Raw genomic sequence first — 24505 nt, 5'->3', positions numbered from 1 at the left:
GTGCAAAGCCCTGCAAAGGACATTTTACCGCAAAGAAGAAGGTGCCACCCGAGTCTGCCAGTGCTGCCGGGGGCGGGGCCCGGCACTCACGGTGCTAACACCCAGTGTTCCTGACAGAAGCACTGCCCGACGTCCTAGAAGAGGCTGTGCCCTCACACATACACGTGGTTCCAACTGAAACTCTGGCCGCTGTACTGACTAGTGTCAAGTGGGGGCCTTTAAAAGTTCCCTTTTAAAGTGATGCCAGCCCTAGTCACTTTTCTACTTGCTCAAATAAACAGAAATGCTCGTACATTTTAACTGTGTTCACTCTTTGCAGGTAATGCATTAGGAACGTCAATAGTTTGGGCTGCATGGAGATCACATCAAAAGGAGTTTCACGGACAAAGAAAATGACTTAGTTGAAAGCCTGCTACCTGGTTTAGTTTTATTCTCTAGCGCTGCCTGTGTATCTGTGCTGGTGACAAACACGGGACTCCACTGCAGATGCAGGACAAGAATTGAAATGCGCAGCACTCGGGGTGGGGTGTGTGGGGGTGTGTGGCTGTACTGGCAAAGCTCTGGGCTGGCCCTGTGCTGTCTGGGAGGCTGGGGGGAGCCTGCTCGCAGCTGGAGCAGACAAGAGAAAGGACCCTGAACATAGGCAAAACCTCTCCCGACAATGTACAGGGACAATACATTTGCTGTAAGTGCCTCCACTTTTGCTAAATGTGAGAGCTTTATGCTGTCAGTGTCCAGTTATAATTTAGAGGCTGACAATTCACAAAGGAAGTCACCAGCACTGCACCGGTCCCCGAGCTGCACCTAAGGCTTCCGGGGGTGCCTTCGGTAAGGTCCTGAGTTGCTTTCTGGGACACTCACAGACCAAGGCACCTATAATGGCTGGAGACAAAGCCACTCTAACCAAAGTACAGGGCTAGCTTCTAAGGTGAACACTGCTGTCTTTGGAACATAGCTAAGCAGATAGCTGTGGACAACGGACAAGTACAGAAAACATAACATGATGCTGTATGATTTCAGACCCAGCCCTTCCTCAGGCTTTGAAGAATGGCAGCTACTTTCTACCTGTTGGCCTCAGGACTCGCTCTGTGACAGGGTACAGCTCAGAACAGCCTAGCCAAGCCCAGTGGGTCCTGGTAACTGTTCCCATCACCTGGCAGCCAACAGGAGTGATTTGGGTCAATATCTGCAAGTTGTCAACAAGCTTCCCATTCTGTGGCCAAAGTTGCTGCAACCATTTTACACTGTCACTTGGCAGCGACTGTGTTGGCTACAAATATGCAGAAGACACCCACTAAAGGGACACGCTCTTGGGGGAGCTGCACTAACTGAGCGACTGCTTCCATTTACTTTACGGGAAAAACAACAGAAAATCTCAAGCATCTTCCTGAGTATGGGATGCTTAAGCCACTTACCAATAAAGGCTGGGTCAAAGCAAACCAGGAGAGTCTCGGCAGATGCCAGAGACAACCCACGAATAGAGTGCCACATTCAGTGCCTTACGGGTGTGTCTGGCTGGAAGAAGGTACAAGCAACTTTAGATCCACTGCTGATGACTGACTGCAGTGCCCACGGACATTCAGGGTTAAATGGTCTGGAACTGTCAGTGTTCCCTGGACACCCTGCTTTTCAGTTGTAAAATTGTATTTTAGCACAGTGAACTTGTGCTAAGTATTTCAGTACAGAAAATACCCAGAAGAAAACAAGGAGTGTGAAAGCAGAAATCATAGTTATCTTCTCATGAGAGTTCAGATCCAAGCCTGTGACAGAAACAAGGGCCTTGTACTTTTGGGGGGTTTCCAATATCCAGAACGTTCTCTGGCAGCAGGGTCACGAGGGTGGCAAAACTTTCCTGTGGAGGGATGTCCAGAGAGTAAGTGTTTAAGGCTTGGAGGACTCGGTGGTGTCTGTCCTGGCCACTCCGCTGCCATTGTGGAGAGGAAGCAGTAGGAAGGAATGCAGACACCCCGTGAGCGTGGCTGTGCGCTAACAAGACTTGTGAATACTGACATTGTAATTTCTTGTAATTTTCATAAAATATTATTCCTTTTGATTTTTCTCCAACCTTTTAAAAATGTAGCACCCATTCTTAGCTCATGAGCAGGACACAAACAGGTGGCAGGCTGCAGGTTGCCAACCCCTGACTAGACTCTTTAGTCCTGGAAAGCAGAACTCGTTGGTCTAGTTCAAGGTTCTTCTGCCAGGGCCCTGTACGCTATCTAGCACATAGTAAATACTAGGTGAATGAAACTGACAACAGCTCTACTGCCTACTTGAAAAAATATTCTATGTAGTTGAACTCGATAATAGAAGACACTTCCAAAATATGAACCAGTTAATCACACCCCAGCTTGGCTAGCACATTCTGGCCACTCGAAACCATTCTGTTTACTTCTGGTGTGTGAACCATCTCATGGCCAGAGGACACCTACATATTGCTGTTGGCCCCTAATCACCAAAGGCTCATTTAAACGTTAGTGAGCTCACCTTCACCTGGGTACCTGCTGGAAGGCAGATTCCGGAGCCTAGACCAGGCTGTGTTCTAAAGCAGCACACCAGGGGATTCTGGTACAGGTGGCCCCATATGCTACTGGAGAAACACTCATCTGCATATAAATACTGATATTGTTGGCGGAATCAGGAGCTCCAAGCTCTCCTCTATAACCATGCAGAATCACAGAACAGGAAAGAATCATAGTAAATTTTATCTGCACTTAGATTGTCTATGTTGTTACTGAAATCAGAGGCCCCACAGTACCCTCTACAACCACTGGTAATGACTGACTTACAAAGAAAACAAAGTATTCACAAGTAACCCCAATATCTGAGACTTTGACAGTAGAGCTTGTCTGGCGAAAGTAGCCCAATGCCCTGTCATTTCTCCTCCCATACCACTGGAAGCCCAGTAGCCCATCGATGACAATCATTTTCTAGGATAATTTTGTAAACATATCTGCTCAATCTTTTCCGCCCCAGTACCGACACACTGAATTAACTCTCCAAGACCAGAAGGTTAGAACCAGACCTACTGCCAGTGTTAATGGCGGCAAACGAGCCTTACTCACTTTTGCACATGGGTGCACCAGTTACCACGTGGACTCTCCTAGACCCTGTAGGTCTCCACAACCAATCCAGCAACACTCATTTGCACATGAGTTCCTGGCAACAGATTTAAGTTTTAAAATTTCCCTTAAGCTATCACAAATATGCCTTCTTACTCACAGCTAAAAGTTGGAAGTCGGAGGGTAATTCAAACTACTAAGAGTATCTTGAGGTGAACTCTTGGAGCATGCTGGGAACACAAGGCCACCAGCTCGGCCCATGGGAAGCAGGTCCTGCACGATCGCTGACACTGACGCGTGGTGCCCCACAACTGCTCCAGACATGCAGACAGTGCTGAAGCTGCTCCAGCTCGGCTGATTCATTTCCACAAAACAACTCTTTGCTCTCTGAGGTCAGCAAGCTTTGGCTAAGTTCAAATGATAGGGTCAGCTCGGTAGCAGCCAGCCTTGGGCAACTTAGCCACTGCTAAAGTATTTCAAATTAATTTTATAGGCCATAAAACCAACTGGTATTGTAAAAATATGCAGTATTTCTAAGTCCACTACATCCACATGGTCACAAACAATTGCTACAGACAGAGGGATATAATTACACATGTCAGGAATTCCATCATTCAATACTGAATGTACTTTTAGGGTAACTTTAGGCTTCTCTGTGCATTGTTCTAGGGACTTGAGACTAGGAAAGGGACATTCAGAGAAACATCATGGAACCAGGTTTAGGAACCAGGTGTTCCCCCTTGCTACACAACACTAACCTTTAAAGAAAGAACACGATTCAAAAGGCAGAGGCAGATGCACTCCTCAGTGGGGTAAGCCTTTCCATTTTCCTCTGAAAATAAGTTCGTGTATCTGCTTTCAGGTCATGAGCTCTCTGCTCACTGAGGCTGACCACCGGCTGGCGGGAATGCTCCTGCCCTCCTGCCCTCCTGCCCTCCTGCACACACCTCCCCCAACCTTTGCATCTGCAGACAGTGAAAGGAACCTGGGCACTTTACTTGCAGTCCATCAACACTTCAAACACTGAGTGAGCTTTCCATTTATCTATCAGGGGTCAGCAAACTTTTGAGACGGAAGGGCCGCCAGGGGTCAGCAAATTGCGGCTTGCAAGCTTCTGAAGTAAAATTGAAAATAAAAATAAAACAAAACTATCATAGCTTCATTTATCAAATTTTTAAAGGATATTATTCACATAATGGTGATTACGTAAAAATATATTTAGGGATCTCGAATAATTTTTAAATTGTTGCGAGGGACAGGATTGGCTCTTCCAGGGGTCGGCACACTTTTGAGACCGAACATACCCAGAGCCGCATGTGGCTGGCGAGCCGCAGTTTGCCGACCCCGATCTAGATTAAGTGGTAACCAGACCAACTATTGTCTTCTTAATCCCTTTGTTTTAAAAATCAAAGATAAAATTCAATTAACACATTGTTTGTGGGAAACGAGTAAACTCGTCATAGCGCTTTTTATACCACTTTGTAAGCGGGCATTTTCCCGTCAAATTGCGTCATAACAAAGAGGTCTCTATACCTGAGTTAAAGCGCTATGACGAGTTTACTCGTTTTCCACAAACAATGTGATACCAAAGGCAGGAGTTAACTCAGGTATAGAGACCTCTTTGTTAAGACGCGATTTGGTGGGAAAATGCCCACTTACAAAGTGTTTTAAGATTCTAAACATGCCACCGAGCACATATAGCACACAGACCAAATACACCACCCCCAAAACATTTTGCACGCATACCCAAGCTTTGCTGACCGTAACACTGTGAAATTCATCACAGGCGGCGATGTGGAAAACATGTGCATTTTTTTATTTCTTGTTTGGGTCCAGATAGCTTCATAAAGAGTCTAGGTAACAACAGTTGAGAATTTACAGTTTTATATCCAACATCCAATTTTAAAATCCTCTGGCTTTACCAATGTTCCCATTACTTTTTCCCCTAGTCAAGCCTGTGATGAATAGTAAAACTGCTTTCTAAAGTACTTGATTCAGACAAAGAACTTTTTAAAATTAACTTTCTACTTTGTTAGTATAAAAAAGATATGACCTGTCTAGCTTTAAAAATTGTAAAAATATCTGATGTTCATTCATAGCTTAATACTATGATTGTCTACCAGTTAAAAAAAAAAAAAGACCAAAGAAATCCACACCCCCCAAAAAAACCCCAGAACTTCTATTTCTATTATATTTAAAAATCAAAGATCCGTTCCCAATTTGTTAATATGTATCATGACAGTAAAGGTACTTATTTTCAGGATGAAAATATTAATAAATTCCCACATTAACAAGAGAAGACTGACCAGAAAGCAAGAATAGTTGCAGTGTCATAGTAGATATATAAGGAATTTATGTTCAAAACATTTTTATTTAGCATTTTGCCCCATTTCATACTGAACATTAAATGAGCATACTCATGACTTCTGGAATTAAAAAAAAAATTGTACTGCCAACATACCCAAAAGAATGAAAAATGAATTCAGAATTAAGTTTCTATTGCCAGTTTCAAGAAAGAGCTTTCATCATTTCTGAACAACCAAAAGTCTCAGTGCACATGACTCAAAATATAACTAACTCACCCAGAACTAAGTCAACACTGACAAGCCACTTGACATGCCACTTGATAAACACCAGGTGACCTAGTGTTGGTGTTGTTTAGGTTGTTAAGTTAAATTCTTTCATTTTCAGTATCTGCCAAATGAGTATACTATAACCCATGTGAAAAAAATATATAGTACCTAGGGCTAAACATCCAATTTAAAAGTTAATTTGAAATGCTTTCTACATACTTCTTTGTGTATCTATTTTTAAACTATTAAGTTTCCTATAAAATATATATCTTCATTCCAAACATTTTAGAGAAGTTGTAGTAGTAGGAAATTTTAGGAAGAGTTCCAATCAGCTGGAAGGACCACTAAGGGGCGCTCTTCCTCAGATCTCTGCAGATGCCTGATAGTTGAGAACAGGGCTCAGAGCCTCAGGAGCTACCAAGCTGGGAGAGATTCCATGAAGAACCAACATACTTTTTAAATTATTAATAAAATTCTCCCACAAAGGTTCTTCATTTCCTTATCAACATTTTCTTGTGTTTCTATATTTTATTAATGGGCTAGGTTGACTCACCACACAATTTGTATATTAACACAATTTAAAAATTTGTAAGCCTTAAACAGAAAAATGCCACTGAAACAGGTGGGGGGGGTTGGGTATTTTCTAGTTTTTAAAGACACAGTGGAATAATACATCCTCTATCCATTACTTTGAATACTTTTCGTCGTCACTTAAACTGGTCCTTTCATATAAAATCACCATAAGTATATCATAAATGGGATGTAAAGTGAACCAAAGTTGGGTCATAAAGAATCACAATATTAAAAGTTTTATATTAATATCAAACAATTATAAAAGTCTAAGATAAAACTCTTTGGCTGGGTTTCACAGGAGTAATATTCTATCTCAGAAGCCCACACATGGGAAAGGGGACAAAAGTAGGTCACAGTGGTCTTCCCATTCTAGCACTTTCTATGTGATTACAGGAAAGCTACACAATACACGATTCAGAGACCTAAATTCTGCCCCCTAATGACATATTTTAGTCCACATATAAAATTTTCACTTATCTGAACTTACAAGGAGCAGTAATACGGATCCATAATTCCTCCAACTTATGTCAGGAACATGAACATGTTACATGAGGAAGGGAGAAACAGAGGCCCACTTTCAAATTACATCTCAAAATTCAGCTGGAAAGTGCCCACTATTTTGTTTTGCCATAGTTTCCCACCCCTAAAGGTAACTTTCTGACGTGTAATGAGGTCCCATGAGAGCAAATGCAGCGCTGTCAGATGTGACAGCCATTAATCTGTGCACTGCATGCTATATTCCACGGCACTGTCTTACAGCCATGATGCAGGCTCTGCTATCCCATCTGCTTCCTTTAGAATTCTTCCAGGTCATAACGATGGCTTGATGGGAAGAAAAAAATCCCAGGCCAGTCAAGAGGCCGACATTCTATCCCAAAGAGCTTGTCTTGGAGTACTATGGGTATTTAGAACATGCAGTTCTAAAACAGCACTGTGTCATACTGGGTAGCCATGAGCCACATGTGCCCAATTGAAGCCCAGCTACTGGGTCTGACAAGCCTCATCAAGTGCTCGACAGACACACATGGCCAGTGGCTCCTCCTGGAGAGCACAGAGAGAACATTTCCATTCCCACAGAAAGGTCTCCAGATAGCACTGCTCTCAAGGGCAACACAGTGCCAGCCGTGGGGTGGTCCTATGCTTCTTATAACACATTACCTTGCTCGTATAGTACAAACACTTCAAGCAGTCATTACTCACACTGTCATGATGTTCTCGCAGGCCTGGAGGCCAGCAAGCATGTAGTACATGCACATGCTTGCTTACACAACACACAGGCACACATGCCCCTACCCCCCCCACACACACATGCTTGCACACATGTACCCATGCATGTACACATGCCAACCACGCATCAAGCATACACATATGTTCATGCACACACACATGCAGGCACATTGGCTTGTGGACATACCCAGGCCTGCCCTCTGTAACTATAGCACCAAAGGATAAAATGACTTTCTGATTTGGAAAATATATATATGAAAATTAAGCAACATTAAAATTAAAATAAGATATCCATTTGTACCCTATCAAATTAGTTAACAAAAAATTGGAAAATACTCTATACTCATGTTGGCATAAATGGGTATAATCTTCTGCAGGACAATGTAGTCATTTTTATCACAAATGTAAATATGCCTATCCTTTAAATTTAAGAACCATTTCAATGATTCTATCTTATGAAGGTGATCAGACAGAATTACACAGATACATGTAAATTTATGTGTCTCTTTTTAAACACTTGACTATGCTGTTTTAAAGATATATCCCTGAAGCAAATAAAATCTCAAAAGGAATATTCACTTAAAATGTTAAGGTTTTATCTTATTTTTCCTGGAAAATTCATGGCTACCTCTGGAATATAAAATTCAAATATATCCAAATAAATCAAAATATAAACTTTCGTTTCATGCAGAAATAAAGTAGAGTGAGAAGACTGCTATTCAGACTGGAGAGTGCGGCATGACTGTGGACAGAGCAACATGAACGGTCCCCTCTGACAGCTAAGTGTCAATGCAATGTTACTGATCAGATAGCATGGGGGAAACTAGGTGCTATGCAGCAGTGGGGAAATGGCTGAACAAATTGTAGCACATCATGTGATACCTAGAAAAAAGACCAGACACTGCTAAATGTAAGCAAACTGGCTCCATCAAGTACACAGTGACACAGACGCAGATACAAACGGGCAAGAGCAGGAGAGGTCTGAGAACCTTCGCCTGCTGTACAAAAAACCATGTCTAGGAATTTTACATTTGTTCTTCACCCTTCTCTAAAGTATGTGAATTTTTAACAGCAAACTTTTAAAAATTTTAAATTCCTTTTTATTTTATCTTTTTACTAATGAGAGTTCTCAGTAACAAGAGTGTGAAACAGAACATTACTCAAATTTTCTTCAAAAGCCTACTTTTCAATAACAATCTACTGTGTTTATAAAGTAATAGTTTAATTGTTTTTTGAAAAAGCAAACATTCTAAAGAAATAACCTCAGGGTTATAAGATTCTTGAGATTTACTATGAAAATTGATAAAATTATTTTAAATGGAGAAAAATTCCTATCATTGCCCTCTTAAAATATTTCAGAAGCAGTCAGACAGTTGAGATAAAGCTGCTTGAGCTGATTGGATGACACATACCCTATTCTCAGTGACATCTTTTAACGAATCCTCACACATTCTTTTATTATTGGGTTGTCGGAAAAGTCATGACGTATTTTTTTATGTTTTTTTGTTCCCAAAATACGTCATGACTTTTCTGAAAACCAATAAAATTATTTTAAACTTATTTTTAATTAGAATTGACATTTTCAGCAACTTTCTCAGTGATGTAAAGGACAGAGATTATGTAAAAGTGAAACAGTGTTCTGATGGCTCTAAGATATTCAAAATACTTTCATCTTCATTTTAGATGGCGGCTTCCATCTGCCATTACATATACCTGCACTGAAGTCTGGCTCTGAACATCTTATCTTCAAAATTCCTCATTAGTATATCTAAGTAATCTATATTCTTTCCAAATATTAATGAGAAAGAAAAATAGAGAAGATCATTATTTTGGTTTGGAATAACAGTTCTTAAGTTTCAGTCTGTCAGTTCTCAGTTCACAAATATTTAATCTGGTCAGTCACTCTCATGTTAGATTATAAAAATGCCTTTACTTGAAGTTTTGACACTTCATTTAAAACTTTTAAGATATTCAAAATGCCATTCATATTTCAAGGTTATTATTACCTCTTGTCCCAGGAAAGAAACTGTTAGCACTGATCTTTTTCTTGAACATAAAAATTAAAATGGTAGAATAATGTAACACAGGAAAAAACAATTTCTTTGGATGTTTTAAAACTCAAGATAAAACTCACCATTCCCAACCCAGACCTAAGCCTTTTGAGCCTAACCAAATAGTTCACAGTCTCTGAAACAAATGAGTAACGATGTTTCATTGATTCATAGCATCATTTCAGCAAATCTAATTTTATCACAATGTGAGAATATCTAAACTGAGAAAGACAAAGAAAACCAGAAGGAAGAAAAGAAAAATAAAGACAGGTAAGCTAAGTTCCACTTTGGCTATCATGTTTCTCTGAGCCAGGAAAGTATCTGAAATTAAAAAACAATAATAAAAAAGAATCGTCTAATAAGTAAAGAGTAGAGCAACCACATACAGAAAATGGAATCTGACAATTTGATGGTAAATTCCAATGGAAGAAAAATTACACATTTCTGTTAGAGGTATACTTGTTCAATTTCCATTCTTCATATAAAGAATACGGAACACCTACAATAAAGTTTAACCTATCCTCAAAAATTCCAGTGTTTTTGTTTAAATTCTTTATTATGAAAACAAGGACTAAATATTAAATATTTTTAAATTATGGCTATAAAGATACAGGTATGTCCAGAATTGTATTTCCTAAGTTCCTGAGTCCATACTATTTGCTCAGTGACCTCCACCCACCTCTTTCATACTTTTACTACCTGAATGCTTTTGGTTCTTAAGATCTCATTAATTCTTTACTTCCTCTAGTGTCAACTTGTACCAGAAACAGGAGATACACATTTGCTTTTACAGTGCAAACCCAAGTCCATGAGAATATGAATAGTAACGCAGTTCCCACACCATCACTTATAATAATTCCTTGTAGATACATATATGTTTGCAGAGCTCAAATAAGAGGCCTACAACTTGAGGTCTGATGCCAACATGTTCAGACCTTGGGATTTATCAACACTCATGTAGCACTCAGCATTTTTATTGTAAGCCATCATTATACTTTATTTTTTTAATGTTATCCCAACTGTCTGCCATCTGCTTGTGGAATATGTATAGTACGCTGATAGGACGGTGTGCACACAGGTAATACAAAACCACAGGTGCTAAGGGAAGATTAGAATGTACGCTGTATTTTGCTCATCATACAGTAAAAAATGTTTGGGTGATATCAAAGAGGAGAAAAATTATGAAGACAAAACTTTTTTCGGGACAATAAATGAATATTTATGTTACTTTAGTATTACACAGCATATTCACAAATTGAACTTATGAGTAATCTTGGTAATTTGCATGGTTCCAAATAAATATCTTAATAATTTTAAGTACAAAATAATAGAGGTTTCCATGAAATAATTCCTTGCTAACCACTATCAATGCCGTATGATGTCGTATTCAGGTATGGCACACCGCTCGTATACGCACACACACACCACACTCGGCAACCAACAAGCACAGTCACATACACTTTTCAGTGGTGAAATAATACGAATGAAAATAATGGTGCAAAGTACCTATTTTACCTACGAGCCTATTTCATTTTGCTTTAAATAAAAATTATTTATATACAATTGTCCCATCCCTCCACCCTCCAAATAAAATATGAACAAGCAAGAAACTAACCCATGATATGACAAAAAATAAAAGGCAACATCATCTGGATATAAATAGGAAGTAGATACAGAACATCTCCACCAATGTGCCTTTTGCTGTTTTCTGAGTTAGCACAGAACTTGGTATGGGAGAGGGTTTCTTGATTCGCAAAAGCTATCCATTAAAGGGGTCATACAGCCAGAGGCAAGTGTAAAGTAAGGAAAGAGACTATATTTTTACGTGATTACAACTTTCTAAAACCCATACCCTAGATGTGTCACATGTTCTGTGACACCCATCCATGAGTGCTATATGTTCATTAATCATCATTTCAGTAGACAACCCCCACCCTCCAGTACTTTATCCATCAACCTGGTGCAACCACCTGCGATATCTTTGTGCAGCTAGTGTTAATGAATTCCAACCCTCTGACCAGCACATTAAAGCTCATATAGGTACTCACCCTGCAAACTGGGCACTGCCAGTGACTACTGCTGTCTCTAAGCCTGTACTCATCAGACAAACACTTGGAATGATACACACGAAAACACAGGTCACATATCAACACCTCTCCAGGCAAATGGCATTCAAAACAATACCAGTCATGATTTTCTGTTTCCCAGTCCTACAAAAAATACAAAATAATTTCGTATGACATTTTGTCAATATCTGCAATGACTAAGAACAAAATTGAAACTAAAGTCCATCAGAAGTTAGGCATTATAAACAATTTCAGACATTTACTGTGTTAAAACAAAAGGGAAAAAATATCTAGGTATTTGCTTCTTTTAATTTTTAATTCTTTCCTAAACAGTATTAATATTCAAAATATCATAAGATGATGTGATAGCAAAACCAGTCCAAAATGAAGTAAGTCCAAAGCCAAACCCAGTGCTAACATTATCTTTCATTTTGAAAAATATAATCTATGGAATAATTTCTTTAATGAACTGAACACCCCAATTAACATCTATAGCTTACTATTTCAAATAAACAAACCTCTGTTTTGTTCTGCTTTTTAAAAAAATATAGTAAGTACTTAATTAGCACACTGTGGGAACAGAGAAAATAGTAATAAATGGTGATGCTCACTATTCTTATCTTCTCATCCATGGTATTGGATGCTTTATTGAAAATAACCATTAATCAGAATGTCCATGTAGTGATAGGCTGTCAAATTTTCAGGGTCTGTTGAATTTGGAAAAATAAATTGAAAATGTGAAACTAAAGGTTTAATCACATTCTCCAAAGGACATTGCCATAAAAAACAAAAAAGGTAGACGGCTCATTTTCTTATTGGGACTATTCCTGGAAATACAAGAATATAACTGCAGGTATACAGGTTTTCTTCAACATTTTTTTGGTTACTTTTTTTTTTGTACAGCCAAACCATTTAAACATAAACAGGAAGATGTTATAAGTTCTCTTAATTTAGAACTCGTTCTTCATTAATATCACTCTTAGCCTTTGCCAAAAAATACCTGTGTTAAGAGTGATAAATTCTCAGCTTTCTTTTCTAAATGTGGCAACCAAATGAACAAGGGTTTAACCCACATCTGATGTAATCAAGGCCACTGCCAATGGGGGTCCTGATCCTCCAAAACTTGTCTACACTGCTCATTTTCTCTAATGTTGGTTAACGCCCTAATGGCTTTGCAGGCAGTGACCCGGCTGGCGCTCAGGGTGAATTGTGTTAACTTCTGCAGCTGATCACCCGGGGGAGCTACTACCCTCTCCCCTTCAAAAGGGAAGGCAGTCGCTAGTGTTCCAAAATTCACATCTTCCAACACACATTTAGAGTTATGGCTTGAGCACATTAGTAAATTCAGCAAAAAAGTAAACTTTTTGGTTTCCCTTTTGTTAAGAAAGTGGTGGTCTTTATTGACCAAAGTAATAAAGAAATATATAACCATTTCTAGTTATTTGCTGCAGATGTATACGAAGGTCAGACAATTAAGTTTGGAAACTTAATTGTCTGACTTTCATATATACTCTGTAAACTTATGTTGGTGGAGTAATTTTTTAAAAATCACAAGATAATGATCTGACACAAAATCCTTATCTGTGCATGGCAGGGAAAAAAATCTACATCAGCAAGTTTGGCACAGTGGCACCAGGGACATAACACGTGTGTGGTCTTGGCTGAACAAAAATGACAGTCACTGTGCAAATATTTCACAAAGCTCATGTACGCGGCATTTTAGCCATTTTAATCTTGGCATCAAAAATCGCTGATGAATTAGGTTTCAGAGAAGATACTTGGCTCTCTTTTGAATTAACAGAACTCTTTCCAAGTTAAAACAAAATATTTCAGAATATTTTCCTCATTGCTGTTGGTAAACATCTTAAAGGATTCGGTGGCTTATATTTGACTCATTATTAACAAAGAAACTAGCATCCTTCTTCATTTGACCTTTTTCACATTAATTCATCTTCCTGTGGTTCTTAAATTGGTAGTTACTAGGTTAACTAAGAAAAGGAAGCAAAAGAGTGTAAGTTTGGTGCACAGCTCCCACCTCTCCACATTACCTCCTCCCTCTTCCTACCCCCATCCTCTCCCATCCACCCAGGAAATGAGACGACAGGGATCTATCTTTCTTCCATGAGGTATTTAGTAGTTGACCTAGTTTTTCATAACAATTATAGAAATGACAGTATAATTCAAATGAAATAAAATAGAGAAACATCAGATGCAGGTTTATATAATGGTATATAACTAACTCCACTATCTGACATAAGAGAACGTATGGGTTGGGAATGTACATGCTGTTCATTTTTTTAATCAGAGCAATAGCTGTTTAGAATATACAAAATATGCAAAAGTCAAGTTCAACAGTTATTAAATTCCAAACCCAGGACACATTTTTGGAGGTATAACTGACATAAGCATGCTTACGCTAGGCAGAGTTGCCTACAACTTATCTTTTGTACAGTGCTTTGATTAATAATGATGCGTGCACAAAAGCTAGGCCTGCATTTCCCCTGGATTTCACCAGAGGACAGCAGCTACTCTGATACACCTGACCCAGCATAATGCGTGAAGTGCCACTTTGATACTTCAACAGTTTTTAAAAAGCAAACCTACTAATACAAAATCCAAGACTACAAGCAACGTAAAGACAATATGGTTTTAATGAACGATTCTAGTAAGAGATAACTAAACTAGCCTAAAGAAAGATAGAAATGTAAGACCAAGAATAAAAGCAGAATTAAAGTAAAATAACATAGTGCAAAATTAGTTCACCTTGTTTGGGGTTGCTGTCCTGAAGAAAGGCTGCATACTGTAGGCCTTTCAAAATAAAAACAAAATAATCTTGGTCTCTCTACTATAACTTGGCTCAATATCAGGCAATATACAGAGCTAAAGGGATTTCGTATATGGTCAAATTATTTGCTATGTGACTTACATTATTTTGCAGATGACGTCAACTGATAATCTATGAATGTGCTAATCATGAATGAAAAGGCAGCAGCATGCAAACTCAAGAGTCATTACTAGTTTAAGAGGAAACTTTTGATACTACCATAAAAGCTACAAATGGGCATAGAGAGAAATCTCTCTAGGAAGTCTGCCATGAAACCTATTGGGACATTAGGAAAACATTTTACTAACAATAAATTTGGTGCCATTATAAATGTGCACATAAGACCATGAATATATGTCTTTTTGATCTGGAACTGGTTCAAGCCGTAGTTTTCTTTTATAATCAGGAGTGATGAAGGTGAACACGGTAAACTCAATACTTCCCACAGTGTAAAATGACACAGGCTGTCTTCAGAACCTACTAGAAAACATTACACCATCTAGAAGCAGTCTGTTGGCTTACTCTCTGTCACCATTTATAGCCTTTCGTAAGACTCAAGCCAGACAGATTCAAATCTGCCTCTGGCACTCCCGGGCTCTATCACCTGGGGCAGAATATTTTGCATCTCTGTGTATCATTTTCTATCTATAAAATAAACCAAATAACAATGCCTAGTTTATAGGGTTTTTGTAAGGATCATCTAAGTTACTATGCTAAATGTTAGCTGGTGTTAAGATGATCTGTTTGCCATAGTGCACAAAAAGGAATGAACAAGTCACAAAATGATGTGACGCTTGTCATGCATGTGCAAATTTCTTCTCCAGGACTAAGTTCATTACGACAGCCAACTCTCACAACATTTCTGTAAGCTAGACAGAGCTAGAAATATTGTTAAGTCATTTTAGAGATAACACTGATGCAGGGGGGCTCATCTGAGAACTGTCTGGAACAAGGGCTTCCTAAACTATAATCCACTCTCATCATATTCAAATAAGATTCTAACTTTTAAAGTAGTCCTGTTTATATGTAACGAGCAGATAAATCTTACATTATCAAATATGTGTTTGATGTGGTATTTCAACATAGACACAATGTAAAATTAATTCTCTATAATTCAAGATTTAGTTCTGTTAATAAATTCAGTTCACCACTGAGGTAACAATTTGATTAAATATTTCTATTAATTTTAAAAATTAATTTTTTGAATAAAAATATTACAACATTGCTTAGTGAAATAGTAAAATTTAGACAGGAGAAAAAAAGCTTTCTCTCACATGCACACACATGCGCATGCACACACATACACACAATCAACATTAAGCTGAAAAGAGTATAACAGAATAATAGCATGACCCAAAATATTCTACTGAATTAAGTGGAAATTCTTTACCAAAGCAACAATAATTTCTAAGTATAAGTACGTCAGTTTGAATACATATAGAACCATAGCATAACTGGTTTCTAATTAATAATCGCCAATATTTAATACTTTACTTAGTAAATAAATGTTTATATTTTTGTACCTGAGACAGGTAACGGACCTTCGGAAGAAATGTGTAGTTCTGCGCGTAATTAACATAAATATAATAAAATATATTTCACTTTTTAAAAACATCAAAGGTATCCAAAGGGCATGAAGTTTACACTCAGGGTACTCAACACATGATTGATTAATTTATGACAACTGTTAAGAACAACAAGGAAAATGCAAAGACAGAAAAAGTTGACTTCACTTGCTGTCTTTATGAAGTGGGCTGGGAGAGTCAATCTGTTTGAATTCAGTAGGCCTCTCAATATTTTTTCAAGAACAAAATAAGAGAGCTCTCCTTGCCACGGCTGTTTAAAGGTGTGATTTCTGAAGAAAAAGACATAAGTGCAATCCTACCTCTGATCTACAAGGTGTGAGCTTAGCTAAGTTTCGGCAGCTGCACGAACCATAGCTTCTTTTTGACTGGGCATTTGGAATCAGGATAAGCAGATGATGAGAGAGAGAAGTGTCCATCTCAGCCCTGGGTGAGTTAAGACTAAATCCATTTATCCCCAATATAACACGTAAATCTCTTCAAGAAACCACAAAATACGTATTTTCATTACTTATGCTCCTTAAAAGGTGTCAAAACCTTAAATGAAAAAACAGGAAAAATACAGAATTCATCCCATCTTTTCATTTAGGACTACTTTAAAAGTAGCATGAGGTTCTGCTTGGTGGGGCAGACCTAATCCCATGAAAAGCAAACACTCACACTGAAGCAGGGCATAGCCACCAAGACCTGAGCTCGTTTGCAGTTGCTCTTGAATCATAAGCAACAAAAGTGGTACAAGGATTCTAAGTGAAAATGCAAACTGCGGTACCTACACTGATACATTCTTTTTGAACTGGCATTAAGTAAGAAAGAAGGAATGAAACCCTGAGTCCAGATTTGGCAGGTGAGTACAGAAAGTAGTAGTTTCACAGAAAACGTGATTTTTTTTTTTTACACTTTTAAGTCATTCTCTACACTGGTGACCAAATTATTTAATATCAGATCAAAAGTATCTGCCAACTAATAGGACAGAGTCATAGCTTTGTGCCAGGGACTATGAATAAAGCTGAAAGTCACCAAATAGTATGAACTGCCTCAATATCAAAACACATATTTGATATGTTTTATCTGCAAATGATCCATAACTCAAGGTTACCTGCAAAACTCTATTAAACGCTTTTATAAGACCTTCCTATCTTTAGTGAGTACCTTATGAGTTAAGAATTTAACTTATAACGTGTTTATTACAAAAGGAGCTACTAAATACCAAATCTAACTGAGCCCAGCAAATGGCAAAATTCTGCCCAAGAAATATATTTCTCAAGTTGTTAGAATAAATGACATGAAATACTGTGATCAAATGTGGATTGAATGTAGTCATTCACGTATATTTCTTTAGAGAAAACAGGTGATAAAGCAATCTATGAGAACATATATAAATACTTTTTTAAAAATCAAAGAAAAAAGCCTTGATATAACAAAACACTGAATGGTCAGACATCACAAAGGTTTACTCCGTGTCCTGGTCTACTAGCCTCTTACCAATAAAATTTCAAAAGCTATGAAAACTATCTAGCAAAGAATTATTTGTATCCTATGAATGAATATTAATGACATACAAACCTGGAGTTTCAGATGACCATAGAAAATTTAAAAGTTTCCCAGGTTCAGCAATCTTGTCATTTTAAAAATTGGTTGTTACATAAATTTTTGCTTCTTTCTTAATATTTAAGCAAACCATTTAAATTGAGAGTGGCCTCACTTTTAATAATTATATTTTTAATTCTATTATCTCTAATGGATATATTTAAAATACCACCATGAAGATGCTTATCTATTGCCTAATTTTATCAGTTTCTCCAAAGGAATTATCACTTCAATTGGGCTACAAATGGTGGTTGAGATCAGCATCTCAAACTGTCTAAAATTCATTACATTCTACAAGGAATCTCAGTACAATGGAGGTGACCATCTTCCACTTATACAGGCTTTTTCCTCTTAAACAGATTACATATAATTATACCTAGACCTATTATTAAGAGTTAGGCTTGTATTATATCACTGCTGGATGTAATAAAAATAATGTTGCTCAAGATATGCATATTTTTCAATTGAATCGAGTTTTTTAAAATAAGCACTGGAAAAACAGGTAACAGGTGGAATGAAAGCATGACACCACAAGCCCTGTCTGCACTCAGCCATGGTTGAGTGGCATAAAGAAAAATACACTCTTGCCTACTTCGTCTTTCTCACCATAGTTGTAAAAGCGAAGATGAGGAGAGCCCAACTTCCTTGCTAATACAAAGTATCTCAGGGGATACAAGTTGTGGGACTTATCAAAACAAATCAACTTTTCCCCCTACCTCTGAGCTACTGCTAACTATTTTTAGAGGCTACAGAAAGAAAAGAAGTGCTTTACTATTCATTTTTCAAATGACAGAACTTCCCTGCCAAGAATATTTGTAACTTTGAATTAAAGGTTTAAAAATGAATAATCAAAAACTCCTTTCCTTCCCAAGATTATCTATTTGACTTTTTTCTTCTTGACACTGAGTCAGAAAGTTAACAAGATGAATAACAATGTACATCTTTCAATTTAAAAACTCAAGTTTTTAGAGGCAGCATATCATATACAAGGCAGAGAAACTATAAACGAGGGTCCCAGACTCAAATGCCAGAAGGCTGGGCTGTCATTAGCCCACAGAGTTCTTTTGTGCAAATCAGAAAAGATGGCCCTTCCTTAAGATTGACTTTTGTTAGAATCAGAAATTTTATTGCTGTATGCTGGAAACTGCTGATTAAACACACTGCTGTGTGAAGAGTGGTACTTTCTATGTTGTGTAGTTCACAATTGGCCCCCATACATGGCAGGGGCCACAGCAGTCCCTACAAACACACAGAGCTGGCTAGTGTGAGATACTTGTGCCATGCCGAATGTGACACGTCAGCTAGGTGTCCTTCTAGAGTATTCTTTGGACACGAAAATTGTAGCACATGACAGTCCCTGGGTGGTCATGAGATACACATACAGGTCTCTCAACACTTGATGGTTACATCTTAAATATAGGTCCAGTGACGTAAAGGAAAATACCTATACAATGTCCTTTTGTTTGATACAGGTAGAAAAGTAAAAAGACCCTGATGAGAATTTTTGCATGTACGGTTAATAAGAAACTTGTTTTTGCTATGCTAGATATAGGCATTTCTTGTTTTAAGCATATTCAGTATTCACCAGTCAAAAACCTACTTTGAACATACAGTCATATGCTTTATATAGTCTCATTTAATCCTTAAACCAATCAAATAAAATAAATATTAATATGATTCCATCATAATTAAGGAATGAGGATCAGAGGTTATGAAATTTCCTCAAGATCACACAACTAAATGCTTGAGGTAGGATTGAAACCCTGTATATTATAACATATAAGTCCTTAACTCTTTCTACTACCCTATATTATTGCCTCTGAATTTTAGTATTTGCATATTTCATCAACTAGGAACAATTTTTATATACTCATTTGTACTTACATCATACATGCACACTTAGTATAAAAATGTTTGTGAATAAGAACCAATATGAATAAATAAAATCTGTACACTGGCTGTTTGATTTTCATATAAGATTTCATCCAGAAAAAAGAAAAGAATGCTGCTATAAATATGTGCAGTAAGAACATGTAAAAATAAAAAGTAGAATACAAAATCTAATGTAGTGGTAAACCTATAATCATTCATCAACTACTTGTTGAATTAAACTCAACAAGAAACTTCAACTTGAGGAGGAAAAAAAGCATGTGGAAAAGCACAAATCTAAAAAGGAAAAAAAAAAAAAGTCACTTTTATGAAAAAATGTACACAGATCCACAAAGCAAAATGCTGTGGATTAAGTTGTTCTTACTATTGGTAAATCTCAGAAATTATCAGGATAGCCTTCTATACTAAATATGTAAGTTTCCAAGTGTTTTGAGATTAGAAATTTTATATTATCTGGAATATTCCGATTATGTAATAAGCTATCGATTATCAGTGGCCCTCCTTTAAATGTCTGATGTAACCTGATTTCCATCATTTGATATTATTATACTTTGGCATCCAGTTTCTTTACTGGCAACAACGCTTTACTTTCCCAGATGGAAGTCAACAGAAAAATTATTTTGATAAAAACATTTTTACTGAAGTTTTAAAGACCACTTCTAGTGTAAAAATCAAATGATGCTAGTAAAATGAAACATTTTTTCTTCCATGTCTTTTGTTTGTGAAAAACATGAGTTTTTTTTCCCTGAGACTTTGGAGGCATACATTAAACTGACAAAAACAGTGTTAAAACTGAACTTCTCTAAGTTTGTAACTTGTCCTAGCCACCCCCGTGGACAAGCCCTCCACTGAGGACATGCCATGAGTTCACAGCTCAGAGCTGACCGTTAAGTGTGTCTCTGCTGGCAGTGTAGAACCAGAAGGGAAACACAACGCAAAGATTTTGGGACATGTTTCCACAAAGAACCAATTTTAAGATTTGTGTGTCATTTTTATATTTTTAGAGAGAAGTCATGTAAAAACACTTTCAAAATACCTAATTATTAAATCTATTCCTATCAGAAACTAAAAAAAAACTAACGTCTATTAAATTTGAAACCTATCACCTTAAATGATGTTCCACTGCAAAAAATAAGACTTTTCTAATCAAGGTATTAGAAATATCAAAAACAAATGAGGTAGGAAGACAGAAAATTCAATCTTTACATAAGAAAAAAAATGTATTGTTTATGTGGGGGGGGAGTATAAAATTACATACTAAAAGGAAACGGAAGATTAAATCAACATAAAAGAGGAGTCAAAGTAACAAGAACTAGGTAAAAATGTAAAGAAAATTAACTTTCTATCTTTCCTGTGATTTCTGTCCAAGTGCCACAAAACCCACTATCGTCACTAGTCAACGAAGAACTGGCCAGGGACATCTAACTCTGGAACCTCGTCCTCTGCAGACCCCTCCTGAAGCGTGGCTCTGGGCTCTGACAGCATCCAACCTGAAGCGAGATACTTCCCTGGGAAGAGTTTAGCCCCTCCAATCTGTCGAGACAGCATCAGCATTATCCTGCATTGAAACATTTTTACTAATATTTATTAGAGAAAACTTAGGAATACCATTAATTGTGTGTACATTAAAAGGACTTTTGTTTGTTTTATTTGAATTTTTCCAATTCAAGGTAACCTACACAGAGAAAGCAGGCTCCTTATAAAATTGAGTTTTCTCCTAGTAAAAAAACAGGAGTATCCATCCGACCAACGCAGGTCCTTATTATGAATAAAAATGTTAAAGTGAAATACTATTAAACTTCTGAAAATGAGTTTCTATACGTTGTATTTAAATAAAGTTCAAAAACTGAAAAGTCAGCTTCCCCAAATTTATCAGATAAAACATACTTACAATCTCATCTCCTGGCAACCAATATCCTTCTTGTTCAATACCAGCTTTTGAACCTTTGCAGCCCACAGTGAGAGTTTCAACAATTAGACCATCTTTCACAGCTAAGCTCAGCTGGCGGGTGGTCTCTTTTGGATGCATACCGTGGACTCGAGACATATACCTGAACAGAGACAAATTTAAAAATCCCTTAGTACTAAAACATAAAAATGAATAAAAATAAGAAGATAGAGGTGATTTATTTCTCTTAGCATGATTTGTACTCATGAGAGCTATGCTGAAAGAAAGGAAGGAGTCCTGAACACTTAACTGAACTATCATGGTATTGTAAACCTTAATTGTTTTGTATGTTTAGAGAAACATTTGTTCAAAATAGTACCAAACCAGCAAACATAAATCACTGAACAGATTTTAGTCAAACATCCCACTTAGTTTTAGTCTCTGGGGCAATTATCACTAATTTCCACTCTGCGGATTCTAAATTTAGAATTTTATAATCGCCCGCCACAGAACTTTGGAATAAAAAACAATTTTACTCTAAACTTAGGAAATAACACCAAAGAAAATATAGGAATTACATGAGTAGTTGTCGACATATAAAGAAAGCAAGAATGCATGTTGTGATTAATAAAGCAAAAGTTGATGTTCAATAAAATATACCTGCGACTGGATCACTGAAGCATACAAGCTCTCCCTAAGTTACATGGCATTTTTTTAAGTTTAAAAAATGTAAGGGCTGGCCGAAAGCACGTTGGTTAGGAGTTGGCTTGGGACACCAGCTTTGAGCAGCAGGGCCCCGGTTTGGATCTCACGTGAGGGCCAGTGACGTTGCGCCCTCTACAGCTAAGATGGTGAACAACAGCTCGACCTGGAACTGGGCTGCCCTGAGTCGCCGGCAGCTGGCGTGAGCTACCGTGAGTGGCTGTCCAATGGCCGGCAAGCAACTGCCTCACCTGAGAAGAGCGCAATGATAATACCTACATGGACCAGTAAAGCGACGCCCTCCACAACTAGACTGAAGAACAAAAGGACAGCACCTTGTCTGTTCCCCTTCCCCATTCCCCAAGACTGTTGCCTCCCCCAATTCCCCAATAAAATCTTCAAAAAATAAAAAAAGTAATATTTTAAACATACCCTGGGCCACAGAGAATAATACTGGAGACCTCCTTGTATTCACAAATTATATTGAAATCATGTTAACATGTTGGCATATTTGCTTCATAGCTTCTTTTGTTTTTTAAGGAAATAAAATGTTACAGATACAGGTGAAATTGTACCATTTTTTATTCACTTCCAATCAAACCCCAACACATTCTATCAATAAACTTCTGGACATCAATGAGGCCATTGGATATCCAGACACAAAAACCTATCAGGAGACCAGTCAGGCTGGCCTCAGGCCCTCCAGAGAAACAGTCCACGCTGGCGGGCAGGGGCTAACGCCCACAGTCCTTGAGGAAATTAAGCAGGGTACAAGAATTTTAGATCAATTAATCTGTCATTTAAGTATTAGCGTTCAAAACAAATCATTTTGAATATGCAAGAACTCATCACTGAAGAATTTTCTAAACTCAGAGGACAAATTTCAGCAAAGGAAAGTAAAGCCATCTGGAAGGCCGGGGGATGCACACTCCACACAGTTGGGAGGGTTGGGGGAGAGGGGAGAGAAGGGAGGCGCCTACACCCTGCTTTGAGGTTTGTGGCAGGTAACTGTCTGGTTTCTCTACCAGCGCAGTTAACTGAAGGGCTCAGAAGAAAGAGGTTGAGATTATGGTGAATGTAACATTGGTCCTGACAAAGCAGAAGGATGAAGTGAAGTTGGTCCACATATACTGATTTTGTCATCTTTGCTAACTAATGGTCTAAGGTCAACACTAACAGAAATAAACTCAGGTTCTGAATGTGGGGAAGGGAGATGAGCCAAAGTAAAAATGTACTAATTTCCTCACTGTTCACTACAGGGAGCCAACAGACATTTTCTTAGAAATTAAGCATTAGTATTTATACTTATAAAGGTAGCCCTTAGAACAAAATCATAAACCTTCCAAATTATCTGAAGAAACTCATAAAAATACATTCTGTAGTGAAACAAAAACAACAAAAACAGTATATCAAACAGGAGAGGACCAGAACCAAGTCTGTCTTTTTAATAAATGCAAATTGGCTCAACTCAGCAATTAAAAAGAAAAAGACAGATCGAATCACAAGAGGCACACAAGTGACTCAGAAAAACTGAAAGAGAATGAGCAAAGACATATCATAAAAATGCAATCCAAATGAAGCAGGGATCAATACCGCAATTCGGCAAAAATCATTTTTTAGAAAGACAAACAAGGCACAGGCAGTTATAAAGCAAAAGCTATAAAAAATAAGGGAATACTGACAGGAATACAGACTGAGATTTTAATTCACTTTAGTTCACAAAAACATCAAATAAACAAAATTAAGTATGGATATAGAAGACCTTTAATTAAGTTTATTAATAAAACAGATCTAGTCGATTTTTTTCTGAAACCCAAACACTACCATTAATAGGTCCAAGAAACATTCATTAAAACTGAGGATAAAGTCAGCCACAAAAACGACCTTAATAGATCTCAAAAGAGATAGACATTTGCTAGTCACCATAAAATTAAACTAGGTATTAATAGCAAAACTAGAAAACTCTCATAAACCATTGAATCAAAAAAATTTTGGAGCCATGGAGACACAAGTGAGCCTGATGTATCAGTGCCCATTGCTTCTGCCCCCAAACCGGGCGAAAACCGTGTATGAAGGATTCATCATGGCACAGGTACTTGCCGGTGTTGCTTTCTCACTAGAAGAACCTCTCTCCCGGCACAGCTCCACCCCTGGAAGTCTGTGACGGGAGGGGTTAGGAGCCCCGACTTGCTAGGATTGAGAGGGTTGGCACTTAACGACTCCTAGTAGACTAGGAGTTTGAGAACTGCGGCAGCTTGCTGCCCCCTCTGCATCTGGGCCAGTGTGAAAAATATTAAAAAAAAAATTTTTTTTCTAAAAGTGCAAAAAAAACCTAAAAACAATAATTAGATAGCTAAAGCAATGCTGGTTAAAAAACAAAACCTGTACCGCTGTGAGCGGCCGTCCAGAAGCTGGCGACTGATATGCCTCGCCCGGGGAAGAGCGCAATGATGGTGCCAACTTGGGCCAGTTGAAGCAA

The 24505-nt window shown here is 37.8% G+C and overlaps 1 protein-coding gene across 12 annotated transcripts in view; it reads right to left on the bottom strand.

The window, feature by feature from the left end:
- ZMYND11 (zinc finger MYND-type containing 11) overlaps window positions 1–24505 on the bottom strand; it is a 125120-nt gene that overhangs the window by 27601 nt on the left and 73014 nt on the right. For 7 of the 12 annotated variants that reach the window (XM_019631531.1, XM_019631533.1, XM_019631530.1 and 4 more), the window contains 3 exons: window positions 21328–21487; window positions 14316–14360; window positions 11535–11696 (listed from right to left, as the gene is read on the bottom strand). In XM_019631531.1, the coding sequence (XP_019487076.1) occupies window positions 11535–11696; window positions 14316–14360; window positions 21328–21487 (367 nt within the window). Of the gene's footprint in view, window positions 1–11534; window positions 11697–12163; window positions 12260–14315; window positions 14361–21327; window positions 21488–24505 lie in introns of those variants that run through there. The other 5 variants (XM_019631535.1, XM_019631534.1, XM_019631541.1 and 2 more) reach the window with 3 other exon arrangements.

The sequence above is a fragment of the Hipposideros armiger genome, unplaced genomic scaffold (assembly GCF_001890085.2).
Source record: "Hipposideros armiger isolate ML-2016 unplaced genomic scaffold, ASM189008v1 scaffold_1004, whole genome shotgun sequence".
Classification (NCBI taxonomy): domain Eukaryota; kingdom Metazoa; phylum Chordata; class Mammalia; order Chiroptera; family Hipposideridae; genus Hipposideros; species Hipposideros armiger.
The sequence above is the reverse complement of the archived record's forward strand: the minus strand, read 5'-3'. Positions and strand labels throughout refer to the sequence as shown.